Genomic DNA, 16838 nt, shown 5'->3' on the forward strand with positions numbered 1-16838 from the left:
CCTAACCCAGCTTTTCTGTATGGAATTACCACGCTTTCCAGAGACCTTAAAGTATTGTGATTACTGAATCTGAAGCAAGTAGAACTTGTGTATTCATTGACCCTCACTACAATTCAACCAAACCATTCCACGTACTGTGAATGTACAACCACTTTCCAGCACAGCACAATTAAATAAATCTGCGACTAATTCACTTGATACTAGACTGAAGCTTCTTGTGACCAGAAGAGTTTCTTTAGAGTGGTCAACATTGTCATTTTCCACTTCTGAATCTTCTGCATCACCTCAAACAAACCCTTTTATTCCAGTTTGGGCGATTTACCATATAATCCTATTTTGAAATACCTGTTAATAATTCTGTCATTCTGTCTGCTGTTTGTTCTTCTGTCATTATTACTTCATCCCTGTCACCTCCTGATCTATTTGTAGCAAAAGCCGCAAGCTTTCGGGACAGCCTGTCCCTTCGTCAGGTGGCTGGGAGTTAGCCACCCGACGAAGGGACAGGCTGTCCCGAAAGCTTGCGGCTTTTGCTACAAATAAACCTGTTTGGACTTTAAACTGGTGACGTCTTTCTGTTTTACCCCAGCCCGACGCCGGCACCTCCACATCATGACCTCCTGATCTGCCATAAAGGTTTCCATCCTTTTCTTCGCTGCCTGCCATTTTTCTGCTGTGCTGATTGCCTTCACCCCAGATCCAAATGCTCCCACGATGCCGTGAGCAATGACTCCTCCATCTTCTGTGACATCGCTGAGTGACTCGTCCGTGCCACAAAGGCTGCTGGGAATAACTGCTTTCCCAGGCATGTTTCTAAGGTCTCAGACATCTGGTCCAAATGTGTCTCTGACACATTTGAGTATCTGACTCCAGTTGAAGCTCGAAACACCCACCAATTTGAATCAGGAACTTCAACAACCGAAGGTTCATCAGACTTGTTCCGGGCGATGACGGGACTTAGAAAAGAGAGAGCAGGGAAGCGATTCTCCCATCCCGCTCTGCCAACTGGGAGAATTGGCACGTTGGCCGATTTGCGGGTTCGAGCCTCCCAGGCCTGGATTTATGACGGCGACTGCCTGGTGCCGGAGATCAGCTGGGAGGCAGGGATAATATGGGAATTCTGTTTTAAATTCAATTTAACTGTACCGAGCGGGCCTGGGAATGGATTCACTGCGTCCGCCCGCATCTCCCACCAATTACAATTTTAAACGGGTGGCATTCAGACTGGCTCCCCGCTTTTGAGGAACTAGTGGGATGACCCCGCCAGAGTGAAGAGGGGCCATCTGGGGTCCCTAGGGGATTGGGCAGTGGGGGGGATAGTGGCCCTTAGGCATGGGCATCCTGGCAGTGCCAGCTTGTGCCCCATGACACTGCCCAAGGGTCAAAGTGCCCATGCCTGGGGGGGGGGGGCACCTTGGCACAGGCCACGGTGCATGAGGCAGTGCCGAGGGGATGGGGCCAGCTGGGGGCAATCCACAGGGGTGGGGTTTCCACTGCCACTCCCATTAGTTGGTTGGGGGGGGTGGAGGGAGGCCAGTGATCAGGGGGGCAGAGAGCGGGGATGGGGGGGGAATGGTCATCCGGGGAAGGGGGGGTGGTTCTGCTGGGGGGAATCATCGATGCTGCTGGGGTTGGAGATCGGGGCGCCCAATACGGGAGGGGGGTTGGGGCTGGCCCAGGAATGGTCATGGGGGCGGCATTCGGGCTGTGGGGGCACAGTTTTTACAACAGTCGACTGGTTTCATGGTCACCATTGCTGAGACCAGTTTTCAATCCAGATTTTATTCACTGAATTCAAGTTCCATCAGCTGCCGTGGTGGGATTTGAACTCACGTTCCAAAAGCATTAGCCTGGTCCTCTGGATATCCAGTGACACTTCCATTGTACACCATCCCCTACCCTAAGCATGCCAAGAACACGAAGCCTAGTCCATCACACAAAACCGGCCTTCCACCCATTGACTCTGTATACATTTCCCACTGCCTCGGAAAGCAGCCAGCATAATCAAGGACCTCACACACCCTGGACGTACTCTTTTCCACTTTCTTCCATCGGGAAAAAGATACAAAAGTCTGACAGCAAGTACCAATCGACACCAGAACAGCTTCTTCCCTTTTGCCGTCAGACTTTTGAATGGACCTATTTTAAATTAAGTTGATCTTTCTTGACGCCCTAGCTATAACATTACACCCTCTCCTTTCCTTCTCTATACACAGTATGCTTTGTCTGTACAGTGTGAAAGAAACGCTACCTTTCAGTGTATTCTAATACATGTTTTCACAATAATTTAATTGCAGTGTTAATGTAAGCCTACTTATGACTGATTAATAAACTTTCCTTTTGTGTGACAATAATAAATCAAATCAAAATTTGACCATCCTGCATCCTGACTGTTCAAAGGACAAATCGCTGCTCAGTTTCTTCCAGAGTCTAAGAAACGTGGATATCCTTACTTCCACCGATATGCCCCAAAATTCTTCAGCAACCACCTCCCCCTCTCCCGTCAATCTTTCCCATCTCCTACAATCTTGGAGTTTTTAAAACTCAAACCTGCATTGTCCAATTGATAGTTTTTGATTTACCTTTCAGCCTCTACAGCAGGCTGTGAAAATAGCCTTGCTATTCTTTCTGTTATACCTTTCACCTTGGGGTCGCCTTGATTACCTTTTGACTTGTATGCAGAGGCTGAACGGTGAACAAGATACATGTAGATACTTCAATATCATGAATGGTGATATTACCCAATTGTAAGAAAGAAAAACCCTTGCAAGGCAAAAGAAAATATTAACTGATAGTCTCTGATGCACAAGTGGCGACAGAGGCCATCACATTTTGTGCATCAGAATGTTTTGTTACACGGTCAAACCCTTTAAAGCTCCTCCTTGTTGATCCTTGGACACCATTGTGTAGTGTTTTCACTTTCCCAGATTATTTTCAAGGTCATGTAGCTCCAACAGAATAGACCACACAGTTATAGCGAGCGGCGCGACATTTCAACACAAGTAATAAAGCACATTTCCTTTTTAGGAATAACATTAGAAGCAAAAACACCTCGCTACAGCTTATATTGCGCTGTTAAGGCATTTGACGCAACAAGGTGAATCGAAAGTCACTCTGAGTGCAGTTCATGGTTCGTCCCCAGAAGAAACTGTCATTCTGATTAACAAAACTATTCTTTCTTTTTTTGCTTTCAGCATCATGACAATAGCACTGCACAAGGTTACAGTCTACCGTAATCATAATATTTCCTAGCAGGTAGGCCCACATGATGACCAGCTGAAGCTGTAGCCAACTTAGTTCAAACAATTTAACTGGGAATGCCACGAGGTGTCGGGAATGACGTGCGCCTCCAAGGGAATTAAGCAGCTGCCTTTAACATCTTTTTTCCTGTTATGTCAAAGTTATGCACCATTCTCTGAATGGTTCCCCATTTTTTGGCTTATGATGTTGACGGTGTCATTTTTAAACATGTATTTTTAGTTTTGTTCTTTGATTCCTTTCACAGATGAAGAATCACCTGGCTATCCCGGAGCAGCGCGAGTTATTTTTGTAGAAATTATAGGATCCCTACAGTGCAGGAGGCCATTTGGCCCATCGAGTCTGCACCGACCATCATCACAGCCAGGCCCTATTTCTGCCAGCTCACATATTTACCCCGCTAATCCCTGTAACCTACACATCCCGGGACACTAAGGGGCAATTATTTAGCATGGCCAATCAACTTGACCTGCACATCTTTGGACAGTTTTGAGGAAACCTATGCAGACACAGGGAGAATGTGCAAACTCCACACAGACAACGACCCAAGCCGGGAATCAAACCCAGGTCCCTGGAGCTGTGGGGCAGCAGTGCTAACCATTTGCCATCATGCTGCCCCCAAATTCACGGGTGTCCCAAAAATTGGGAAACAGCACCACTGATTTTTTTTGATACGTGAAGGTAGTAATTACTGGTGAAGATGTCCTTGTATAAATAATAAGCACACTCATACCAAATTGCTCTCTATACTTTTCTTTCCCCATTGAGTTAATAAGAATCAGGGCTCATAAGAATTGCGAGTACAATTAGCGATGAATCCCACACTGGAAAAGAAATTAATTGAATCTTCCGTCCTTTCCCCATCACCCTGCCAACACTCTCACTTTGAAATATTTATCCAACTTCCTTTTGAAAATTACAATTGAACCTCCTTTCACCAGCCTTTCAAGCAGCGCAATTTTACAATGATCGATCATCGTGTGCACTGTATATAAATTAAAATCCCCTCATCGCATGTCTGGTCCTTACTCTTAAATCTGATTGGCCCTATTTAAAGTGGGCTTGTGTATTAAGTGCTCATATCACGACATCCACCTGACAGTTTCTGTTGCTTGAGATTTCCGACATGACAGTAATGATACAAGGACCAAAACAAAACAGTAAAATTCACAAACCGTACGGTACTTAAAATCACCTGTGTTTGGATATATAGGCGTCATTTTAGTATGGCCAGTTCTATATAAGCTCTTGCTCTGGGATGACCGATGGTGCTGTTCAAGATGATCTTTCATGAGGAACATCCAAAATAAAAGAGATAACACTGTCATCAATACCAAACGTTTGCATCCAACTGACCCTCCTATACCCTCCAGTAAGAAAACCAACCATTCAACAGGAATACAAGTAATGACAAAGAAAAGCAACAGGGGGAGAGAGAGGTGAGAAAAATATGTAGAAGTCTTTATTAGTTTCTTTGACGTTGACATCGGTCAAAGAACATACTGAACCATTCTTTCTCGCTACAAAGCAGGATTAGGCCATTCAGCCCCGCCGTTCAACTAGATCATGCCTGATCTTCCACCTAGGGTGGAATGGTGGCACAGTGGTTAGCGCTGCTGTCTCACGGCGCCAGGGACCTGGGTTCGATTCCCGGCTTGGATCACTGTCGGTGCGGAGTCTGCACATTCTCCCTGTGTCTGTGTAGGTTTCCTCCAGGTGTTCCAGTTTCCTCCCGTGGTCCCAAAGACCTGCTGGCTAGGTGGATTAAGCATGCTAAATTCCCCCTCAGTGTACCTGAACAGGTGCCGAAATATGGATTTTTCACAGTAACATCACTGCAGTGTTAATGTAAGCCTATTTGTAACAAATAAATAAGCATCAATGCTATTTTCCCTCACCAATCCCATATGTCTTGAGATCATTACATTGAGCAATCTATCGATCTCTGTCCTGAACATGCTCAATGATCGAGCTTCCACAGCCTGACTGGAGAATTTTAAAGACTTGCCATCCTCTGAGTGAAGAAGTTCCTCTCCATTTCAGTCCTAGAATAGCCTACTCCTTATTCTGAGACTGTTCCCACAGTTCTAGAACAACCATCTCCCAACCCCAACCCACTTCGCGACTCCTCCCCCTGGCCAGCTAGGGGAAAGTTGTTAGTTGCAGTCATTCATGTGACTTGGGGAGACTGTTAGTGAGGTAGGCATACCAATTAAACTGGTTAAAATCACATGTCAAATATAAAACCGTACACGTGGGGCTTTTAGTTTAATAAAGTGAATGCCTGGAATAGCCCGGATAGGACACACCATTTTGAAAAATTTAACCTCAAAGACGCATTGATTTAAAAATATTTTGATTTTCGATCTGTGGAGGCAATTTCGCGAGTTATAATTTCTCTTTAATTATTTCTGCCCTTCCTCAAGGGTGACATCTTCCGGCCTTCGCCATTCTCTCCGGTCTGGCGGTGACACACAACATTCAGCAGCAGGACTGGGAACTACACCGGGAACTACTCAGTCCAGAGGACAGCACTGCCATGGGAAGTGGAAATAAATCCACACTCTCGAGGGTGCACTGTTGCACGGGTAGAGCTGTGACACACTATGGGGTGGAAATGCCGGCGTTGGACTGGGGTAAACACAATAAGAAGGCTCACAACACCAGGTTAAAGTCCAACAGGCTTATTTGGTCGCAAAAAACACTAGCTTTCGGAGCGCTGCTCCTTCGTCAGGTAAGTGGGAGTTCTATTCACAAACAGGGCATATAAAGACACAAACTCAATTTACAAAATAATGGTTGGAATGCGAGTCTTTACAGGCAATCAAGTCTTAAAGGTACAGATAATGTGAGTGGAGAGAGCATTAAGCACAAGTTAAAGAGATGTGTTTTGTCTACAGACAGGACAGTTAGTGAGATTTTGCAAGCCCAGGCAAGTCGTGGGGGTTACAGATAGTGTGACATGAACCCAAGATCCCAGTTGAGGCTGTCCTCATGTGTGCGGACCTTGGCTATCAGTCTCTGCTCAGCGACTCTGCGTTGTCGTGTGTCGTGAAAGCCGACTTGGAGAACACTTACCCGAAGATCAGAGGCCTGATCTCAGCAGAGTTGCTGAGCAGAGACTGATAACTAAGTTCTGCACACACGAGGGAGGCCTCAACTGGGATCTTGGGTTCATGTCACACTATCTGTAAACCCCACGACTTGCCTGGGCTTGCAAAATCTCACTAAGTGTCCTGTCTGTGGACAATACACATCTCTTTAACCTGTGCTTAATGCTCTCTCCACTCACATTATTTGTATCTTTAAGACTCGCATTCTAACCATTATTTTGTAAATTGATTTTGTATCTTAATATGCCCTGTTTGTGAACAGAACACGCACTTACCTGATGAAGGAGCAGTACTCCGAAAGCTTTTGCTACCAAATAAACCTGTTGGACTTTAACCTGGTGTCGTGAGACTTCTTACACACTATGGGTACAGAACAGAGGGAAGTGTACTGATGCGTCAGTGTTGCAGCAAGACCTGGGAGTGACTGATGTTCATTGATAAAAGTAGAACGTCGCGTTCTACACTCTAACACTGACGCCCTTAACCTTTGATGATTCAGCCCATCTGTTCATGAGGAACACACGTGACAGCAGCTCATGAGCCCATCGTATATAGTTTGCAAATTGCAAGAAGTATCAAAAATTAAAATTCTCATAATAGCCGAGCAGCCTTTGCTGTAGTAACAGCAAGATGGAGAGATACTTGCTCGCTCTGTGGCTAAAATAATTGCCTGAAAATGTAAGTGGTCTGCCTGATGTAAAGACTAAAGATGAATAAGCATTGTGCGCTGGATAGCACTCCACATTAGTATTCTCCATCACCCACAAAGCAGGCAACTCTCGTTATGGAAATAGCATACTTAAGTACCTCATGACCTTTGCTATGCTTTCAGCTCAGTCCTGATATTATTAAATGCTTGCAACAGGCCGCATTATGGTGCTTTGGATTCTCGCCATGACACCTGAACATTACTTTGCAGTCGGCCTCCGAGGTTGCCCTTCATTTGTACACCTACATTGGCCCGAATACAGGAATTAATATCATGAATTTTGATTTAATGCAGCTATTGCAAGCCCTCTCCTCATATACTGTCATTAAAAGACAATTGTCAACAATTATAACCTCCCTTCTCTTCTGTGCAGTTTTCAACCAAATAAATCCAACCTGTGTGGGGCAATTTATCACTTCAGATAGTAATAATGGGCCCGACCTCCATTTTGTCAATATTTCTCCCATGTTCTCTGAAAACGTCAATTCGTGGGGCGGCACAGTGGTTGGCACTGCTGCTGCCTCACAGCTCCGAGGGCCCAGGTTCGATTCCAGCCTTGGGTGGCTGTGTGGAGTCTGCACGCTTTCCCCATGTCTGCGTGGGTTTCCTGAGGGTGCTCTGGCTTCTGCCCACAGACCAAAGACGTGTAGGATAGATGGATTGGCCATGGGAAATGTGTGGGGTTACACGGCTCGGGCAAGATACTCTCTAAGAGAATCAGTGCAGACTCAATGGGCCAAATGGCCTCTTCTGCACTATAGGAATTCTATGATTATGTGTTACGGAATGTGGTTCATAGACACGTGGGCTGAGAAATTCGGCTGATTAGCACCTTTGTCTTGGGTGCTGCATTGCTTTGGAGGTCTAAAACTGGCATCCATGGGCTGTGTGCATACTACAGAGGGCAAGATGTGCTGGGTGTCACACTGATGAGAACATTGGCAATGCATGAAGTGAACGTCAGTTGGAAGTGTGCAGATTGTGACGTCAATCATTATGCAATGATTGCCTGACTACACTGCTGTGTCATTTTGAAGCTCAGTGTTGTAGCTTGTGGCCTATATTAGCTTAATCTGAGTGAAGAGGTTTTCAGCATCAAGAAGGCAGCCCTAGTCAGTGTTACCAATAGCTTGCAGGCTTTTTGCTGATTAATTTCATAAGAACATAAGAAATAGGAGCAGGAGTAGGCCATCTAGCCCTTCGAGCCTGCCCTGCCTTCCAACAAGATCATGGCTGATCTGAAGTGGATCAGTTCCACTTTCCTGCTTCAGCTGGTTAATGTTTTCTTCGTCTTTGAAAGTCTACAGGAAGAGTTTTTAAACAGTGACCCCCTATTTCTCGTTTCTCCCACAAAAGGAAACATCCTCTCCACATCCACCCTTCCAAGGCCCCTCAGGATCTCATACGTTTCAATCAAGTCACATCCTACTCTTCAAAGCTCTACGCACCTAGCTTGTCCAATCTTCACTCAGAAGACATTCCACACATTCCAGGTATCAGTCTAGTAACCCTTCTCTGAACTCTGGTAAATATGTGGGGTTACAGGAATGGGGCTTGGATGGGATTGTGGTTGGTGCAGACTCGATGGCCCGAATGGCCTCCTTCTGCACATTAGGGTTTCTATGATTCCAACACATTTACATAGTTTCTAAATAATGTAAACAACACTGTGCACAGCACCTCAGATGGGATCTCACTAGTACCTGCACAACTGAAGTATAACCTCCCTATTTTTGTCATCAAATCCCCCTTGCAATAAATAACAACATTCTATTAGCATTTTTAATTACTTGCTTTGGCTGCATACTAGCCTTTTATGATTTATGCACTCAGACGCCCAGATCCCCCTGCATCTTAGAGCTCTGCAATATCTCACCATTTAGATTATATGCTTCTCTTTTATTCTTCCTGTCAAAACAGACAATCACATTTTTCCGCACTCTGTTAGATGTTTGTCCACTCACTTAACCTGTCTATATCTTTTTGTAGCCTCGTGTCCTCTTCAAAATTTATTTTCCAACCTATCTTTGTGTCATCACCAAATTTGGCAACCTTCCCTTCAAACCCTTCATCCAAGCCATTTATATAAATTACAAACAGTTGAGGTCCCAGTACTGATCCCTGTGGCGTACCACTCGTTACATCTTGCCAACCTGAAAATGATCCATTCATGCCTATTTTCTGCTTCCTATTAGCCAGCCAAACTTCTATCCGTGCCAATATGTTACCTCCCACACCATGAGCTTTTATGTTCCACAGCAACCTTTGATATGGCACTTTATCAAATGCTCTCTGGAAATCTAGGTGCAGTGCGTTCATTGTGTCCCCCTTATCTGACTCCTTCAGAGAACTCCAATAAATTGGTTTAACATGATTTTCCTTTCCCAAAGCCACGTTGAGTTTGTTTGATTATCTTGAACATATCCATGTGCCCTGTTGTAGCATTTTTAATAATGGCTTCTAATATTTTCCCTCTGACAGATGTTAGGCTAACTGTTCTGTAGTTTCCTGCTTTCTGTCTCCCTTCCCTTTTCTTGAAAAGGTGAGCTACATTTGCTATTTTCCAATCTAACGAGACCTTCACTGAATCTAGTGAGTTTCAGAAAATTAAAAGCAACACATTAACTTATCTTGCAAGTCACTTTTTTTAATAGCCAAGCTGAAATCTATCAGCACCCAGGTTCTTGTCAGCCCGCAGGGCCCAGAATCTGCTCAGTACAATTTGCCAGGTGACAGTAATTTTCCTGAGTTCCTCTCTCCCTTTCAGTTTCTGATTTAAAGCTACTTCTGGAATGTTACTAGTATCTCCTATAGTGAAGAAAGATGCACAAATACCTGTTCAATACATCTGCCATCTCCTTATTTTCTATGATCAATTCCCCAGACTCGCTTTCACTGTTAACTAACAAATGCTCCTGAACACTAATGATCACTCATGATCATCAGTGATCATTCCTGAACATCAACAATCGCTCCTCAACACTAACATTTACTCCTGAACACTAATAATCGTTCTTGAACATCAACGATTGATCCTGAATACTAATGATCACTTCTCAGCACTGACGATAGCTTCTGAATGCCAATGCTCGCTTCTAATCGTTGGTGGTCAACACAAAACATTGACAATTACTTCTTAACACTTTTGAACACTAATGATACCGTCTGAAAACTAACAGAAGTTTCTAAACACTAATAACGTTGCCTAACGCGAATGATCACTTCAACACATTTACCAAAACTTGACTGGCTTTGGGCTGCTTCTGAGAGCTTTAATAACACCTGAAGTAATCAAAAGTCGTCAAAAGATGGCAATTGAGCGCTTTTGATGGCAAATGCAGCGCGTCGCTGCCAGAGAAACCTGTTCCAAATTACACATTTTGATATCAAAGGTGCTACTGAATGCTTTGAAGTGGGTACAAGTGAATTCACTGAAGTGCATTTTAATGCATAACTATATTAAAATTTACTGCTGGAGAAACACCAGGGATCTGGACACAGAGATATCTACCATATGACTAAAAGCCTGGGCACGCACAGCTCTGTGAAGACACCATTAACTGCACCAAATACATCTCAACCAGTCCCTCAAGAATCTTAGCACATTTTATTCTTCCAGATGGGGTGGCACAGTGGTTAGCACTGCTGCCTCACAGCGCCGGGTTCGATTCCGGCTCGGGTCACTGTTTGTGTGGAGTTTGCACATTCTCCCCACGCCTGCGTGGGTTTCCTCCGGGTGCTCTGGTTTTCTCCCACAGTCCAAAAGATGTGTGGGTTAGGTGGGTTGGCCATGCTAAATTGTCGCTAAGTATCAGGAGGACTAGCTAGGGTAGGTGCATGGGGTGGGATTGTGATTGGTGCAGACTCGATGGGCCGAATGGCCTCCTTCTGCACTGTAGGATTTTATGGTCTATGATTCTATGGTTAAGAATTTTGAAAAATGTAGCCTCATATAAGGAACTCGATACAACTGCCTACAAACGAATGGTCTAGTTGGACCAATGAGCGGCACAGGCTTAGAGGGCCGAAGGGCCTGTTTCCTGTGCTGTACTGTTCTTTGTTCTACTCCGGACCATCAACGGCATGGACACATAGATGTGCATGTTAGGTTGACTGGCCATGCTAAATTGACCCAAGTGGCAGGGGGATTTGCAGGGCGAATGAGGGTTACGGGAATAGAGTCTGGGTAGGATTGTGGTCAGTACAGACTCAATGGGCTGAATGGCCCCATTCTCGACTGTAGGGATTCTATGATCTGACAGACCACTTGGGATGTGCACTCACACCTCCACACTGCTTCAGAAACTTGTGCACAGACACTGTTACTGCCAATAACAAGATGGTCAGACACTTGGCACCCTCATGAGGCAAGATGGGGACATTAACTTTTAATAGATTGTTAAGCTACCTAGTTAGCAATGTGATCCCACGGAAGGCCAATACATGATTTGAAATACCTTTATTGGACTACTACGAACTTGGCCTCAGGAACCTGATTGAGAATATGATGACATGTCCAAGTCCAAAGATGCGCAGGTTAGGATGATTGAGCGTGCCAAATTGACTCTGTCAAGGGGATTAGAAAGGTCAATGAGGGTTGGGGGAATAGGGCCTGAGTGGGACTGTAGTTGGTACAGACTCGATGGGCTGAATGGCCTCCTTCTGTATTGTAGGGATGCAATGACTCTCCACAGCATCACAAGGAGCTCCATACTTCAACTGCATGAGTTATTTTGATTCAGTTACAGCAGCACTGTTTCATCTGTACTTGAACTGATTTTAGGCAATAATGACCTGCTAATGATGCCACTGTGGGAACTGATCTAGAGAACATTCTGCTGGAGTTGAAGTTAAATGAATTGCTTTTTGCATTGCAGCGTATTCTGAAAATCAATTCAATTCAACCATGCACGTTAATTCATTTCTCTTGTACTCTAATAATCTCAGCAACACCTCCAAGTTGGGTCACCCAGGGAAGAAAGTGGAACACAAGTACTTTTCCACGTAGTTATCTTATGTTGTTCCTCTTGGCAGTCCTACTAAAGTTCCTCAGACACTGAAACAGCCCACCTTCCAATGCAGCAAGATCTGGACAATAACCAGGCTTGGATTGACAAGAAGCAAGCATGATTTGTGTTACACAAGTGCCAGGCAAAACTATCCAAAATGGTGCCGAGGTGGCATGTCGTCTAATTCCATCTTCTACTCTTGTTCTATGCTTTTAAAACCCCACTCTGACACTTTTAAACTCTGTAACATGACTGTAACACTACATTCTGCACCCTCTCCGTTTTTTCTCTATGAATGGTATGCTTTGCATAGTGCGCAAGAAACAATATTTTCACTATATATTAATATATGTGACAATAATAAATCAGATCTCCAGCAAGAGAGAATCTAACTAGCATCCCTTGACATTGAATGGTATTACCATCAATGAATCCCCCACTATCAGTTTCCTAGGGGTTACCATTAATAAGAAACTGAACTGGATTAGCTATATAAATAACGTGGCTATAAGGTCAGAGGCAGGGAATCCTGCGGAGAATAATTCAACCTAACTGACTTTGCTGTTTTATTCTGAGCATAATGTGAAGATGCCAGCGTTGGACAGGGGTAAACACATTAAGAAGTCTCACAACACCAGGTTAAAGTCCAACAGGTTTATTTGGTAGTGCAAGCCACTAGCTTTCGGAGCACTGTCCCTTCATCAGGTGAGTGGGAGTTCAAACAACCGCACAATCTCAAACAGACCATTGTCTGCAGCAAACTACCCAGCCTTCAAGAGAACAGTGACCACGACACCACACAACCCTGCCACAGCAATCTCTGCAAGGCATGCCGAATCATCGACACGGATGCCATCATCTCACATGAAAACACCATCCACCTTGTACATGGTACATACACTTGCAACTTGGCCAATGGTGTCTACCTGATTTGCTGCAGGAAAGGATGTCCCAAGGCATGGTACACTGGGGAGACCATGCAGACGCTACGACAACAGATGAATGAACACCGCTCGACAATCACCAGGCAAAAGTTTCTCTTCCTGTTGGGAAACACTTCAGCGGTCATGGGCATTTGGCCTCTGATCTTCGGGTAAGCATTCTCCAAGGCGGCCTTCACAACACATGACAGCGCAGAGTCGCTGAACAAAGACTGATGGCCAAGTTCCGCACACATGATGATGGCCTCAATCAGGATCTTGGGTTCATGTCACACTATCTGTAACCCCCGTGACTTGCCTGGGCTTGCAAAATCTCATTAACTGTCCTGGCTGGAGACTATATACATCTCTTTAACCTGTGCTTAATCCTCTCTCCACTCACATTGTCTGTACCTTTGAGACTTGATTACCCATAAAGACTCGCATTCTAACCATTATTTTGTAAATTGACTTTATGTCTTTATATGCCCTGCTTGTGACCAGAACTCCCACTCACCTGATGAAGGGACTGCGCTCTGAAAGCTAATGGCTTGTGCTACCAAATAAACCTGTTGGACCTTAACCTGGTATTGTGAGACTTCTTACTGTGTTTATTCTGAACAGACAGACTTTGAGAAAGATTTCCTCTCTTGGGAGAAGTCATACATTAGTTGTCACTGTCTTTATGTCCCTGCCAAACCTGAACATTACTCCAAATATGACCATTAAACAGAAGTGATAATTAACCCGTTAATTCTTACCTGATTGGCACGCAATGCCCTGGCTCCCCAAAGTCTGCCACCATCTACAAGGCACAAGTCAGGAGTGTAATGGAATACTCCCCACTTGCCTTCATGAGTGGATCTCAAACAGCACTCACACAAAGCAGCCTGCTCGATTACTACCCCTTCCATAAACATTCAATGCCTCCACCACCAACAAACAGTGGCGACCGTATGTACCATCTACAAGAAGCACAACAGGAACTCAGTAAGACTCCTTAGGCTCCTAGAAAACCTATGACCACGACCATCTAGAAGGACAAACAGCAGCAGATATGTGGGAACACCACCACTAGGCGGTTCCCCTCCAAGTCAGTCACCATCCTGACTTGGAAATATGTCAATCCCTGTTTCTTCACCGTCGCTGCGTCAACATCCTAGAAATCCCTCCCTAGCAGCATTGTGAATGTATCTACACTTCAGGGACTGCAGTGCCTCAAGAAGACAGTTCACCACGAGTTTCTCCAGGTCAATTACGGATGGGCAATAAAAGCTGGCCTAGCCATCGATGCCCACATCCCATAAATGATTTGCTTTAAAAATGACTTGTATTTGTGTATAAACTGCCCTGCTAAAAAGATGGTTCTCCCATTTCCTGGCCAAGAACACAATTAGAAATGATTTATATTCCAGGATCCCAAAGTCATTCCATGCTCCCCAGAAAGGACTAGGCTTGCTTCGATGTTGTACAGACTGTTTTATGTGAGGCAGAGACGGGGAGCGAAGGAGCTGAGAGGATGAGAATAGGAGAAAGGGAAAGTAAAGTGGGATAGCTGGGAGGGCTGAGATTTCAGACCAGGAAGCGGACAAGAGGAGAATGAAGGGTAGGGCGCTTAGCGAGAGCAGGAGACAGGATGACCGAGAAAGCACCGGAGGACTCAGAATAAAGATGGGACCAGACCAGAACGAGGTGACAACAGAAAACAACAGACCACAATAACTTCCATACAAGATGCCCTCATTCATATTCAACCACCAAGCACTGACCTAAATTTCTAGCCTAATATGTGAGGTTTAACAATATGAATATTACATTGTTAGGAGCTGGTCCTTAACATTGCCATTTAATTTTCTTTCTCATTCGTGAGCGGGAGGGGGGGAAAAGAAACTGTGACATTTACACTGTGCATTTTACACAGTGACATTCCCTTTCTGCTTTGCAGAAGGCTTCAGTCAGAAAATGAACTACACATTTGAATTTAGCATGGAATTACTGCGTATTACGACTTCGTTACAACCTTTGGAAAGGTAGAGGGGGCGAACTTGCAGCCAATTCAGGGTGTTTGATCTCAAGTTATGTATTCTACTCCTGTGCTGTTACGCCCTGTTGGGTGGCGTAGAATTCATGCTAGCGAGGAATGGGGGCGAAATTTCAATTTTGAACGGGGCGTTTTGAATCAGACTTCTCCCTCTCTTGGGACAAACGGAACATCAGTTGTCACTGTCTATTTATCCCTACCAAACCCGACCAATGTGGTCATTAAACAGAAGCAATAATTAATTCTTACCTGATCGGCACGCAATGTCCACATCTTTCTCGAAGTCTGTCTATTTAGAATAAAACAGCAAAGTCAGTTAAAACAAGTAGTGGCGACGTCAAAACATAGTACCGATTTACATTAAAAAAAAGCTGAAGCCAATCTACTGTCTTACTTCCACTGGCAACGAATGAAATGAAATAGAAACAAAATAAAATAAGACAAAAAGAATAGAGATTGCTGGATAGACTCAGAGGTAGAGAGATTCTTCCCGCTTAGAAAGGACAGCAGGACTAGAGGGCACAGCCTCAAGATAAGGGGGGGGGGGGAGGGTGCAGTTTAGATCATAGTTGAGGAGGAACTTCTTCACTCAAAGGGTGGTGAATCTCTGGAATTCTCTGCCCATTGAAGTGGTGGAGGCTGCCTCGCTAAATATATTTAAGTCACGACAGATAGGTTTTTGATAGACAAGGGAATTAAGGGTTATGTGGAGAAAGCGGGCAAGTGGAACTGATCCACTTCAGATCAGCCATGATCTTATTGAATGGCGGGGCAGGCTCGAAGGGCTAGATGGCCTACTCCTGCTCCTATTTCTTATGTTCTTATGCCAGTTCTTGTCTCTCTCTTCACAGATGCTGCCAGACCTGCTGAGTTTATCCAGTGTTGTATCTTTTCTTCTGTTTCAGATTTTCAGCGTCTGCAGTTACGAACAAAATGAGTTCTTGTCGTATCAGAACATTTACAACATTGTTCAATGCTTGCAGGACTCAAGCAGTGCTGAGAAAGGGAGGAAAGACCAAAGTAAGCTGGAACATGGGAGGACAATGGATAATTTCAATTAAATTCAACTGCGCTCAGCTGCATACAGCACTTTTCATATTAGATTACAATCACTTGTTACGCAGTACTGACAAGAATAGTGGCTAAGCCCAACACGACAAGCGTTCAGAAAGAGTGCACCATGTGTGGAACTGACAATGAATCAGTCAGAGGAAGAAAGCAATCATTTTTCAATCAAAGAAAATAACAGCGCAAAGAAGGTTCACCGGGATGCTGCCTGGTCTCGAGGGCGTTGGCTATGAGGAGAGGTTTAATGAACTAGGATTCTTTTCACTGCTCAGGTGGAGAGCTACAAAATTATGGCAGGCGTAGACAGGGCGGATAGTCAGAGGCTTTTTCCCAGGGTGGAACTATCAATTACAAGGGGGCACAGGCTCAAGATGAGAGGGGGAAAAGTTTAAGGGAGATGTGCGGGCTAAGTTTATCACGTAGAGGGTGGGTGCCTAGAACGTGCTACCAGAGGAGATGATGGAAACAGGCACATTAGCAACATTTAAGAGGCACCTGGATGGGTACATGAATCGGGAGGGGATAGAGAGGTGCAGACCGAGTAAGGGCAGAAGATTTTTTTTCAGTTAAGTTAGGGCATCATGATCGACACAGGCTTGGAAGCACAAAGTGCCTGTTTTTGTACTGTACTTTATTTGCTGTTTGTTCTTAATAGCACTCAATTAGGTTGTTCTATTTGTGGAACAGTCACATTGTAAGAACCAGCATCAAGCTGTTGATAGG

General features: G+C 44.6%; 1 protein-coding gene across 1 annotated transcript in view; it reads right to left on the bottom strand.

The window, feature by feature from the left end:
• The window catches only part of adgrb3 (adhesion G protein-coupled receptor B3), a 791427-nt gene that overhangs the window by 61106 nt on the left and 713483 nt on the right, over window positions 1-16838 (bottom strand). The window contains exon 27 of the mRNA XM_080191979.1: window positions 15297-15336. Coding sequence (XP_080048105.1) covers window positions 15297-15336 — 40 coding nt within the window. The remainder of the gene's footprint in view (window positions 1-15296; window positions 15337-16838) is intronic.

This window comes from Carcharhinus amblyrhynchos, chromosome 7 (genome assembly GCF_965287045.1).
Source record: "Carcharhinus amblyrhynchos chromosome 7, sCarAmb.v2.hapA, whole genome shotgun sequence".
NCBI classification, from domain to species: domain Eukaryota; kingdom Metazoa; phylum Chordata; class Chondrichthyes; order Carcharhiniformes; family Carcharhinidae; genus Carcharhinus; species Carcharhinus amblyrhynchos.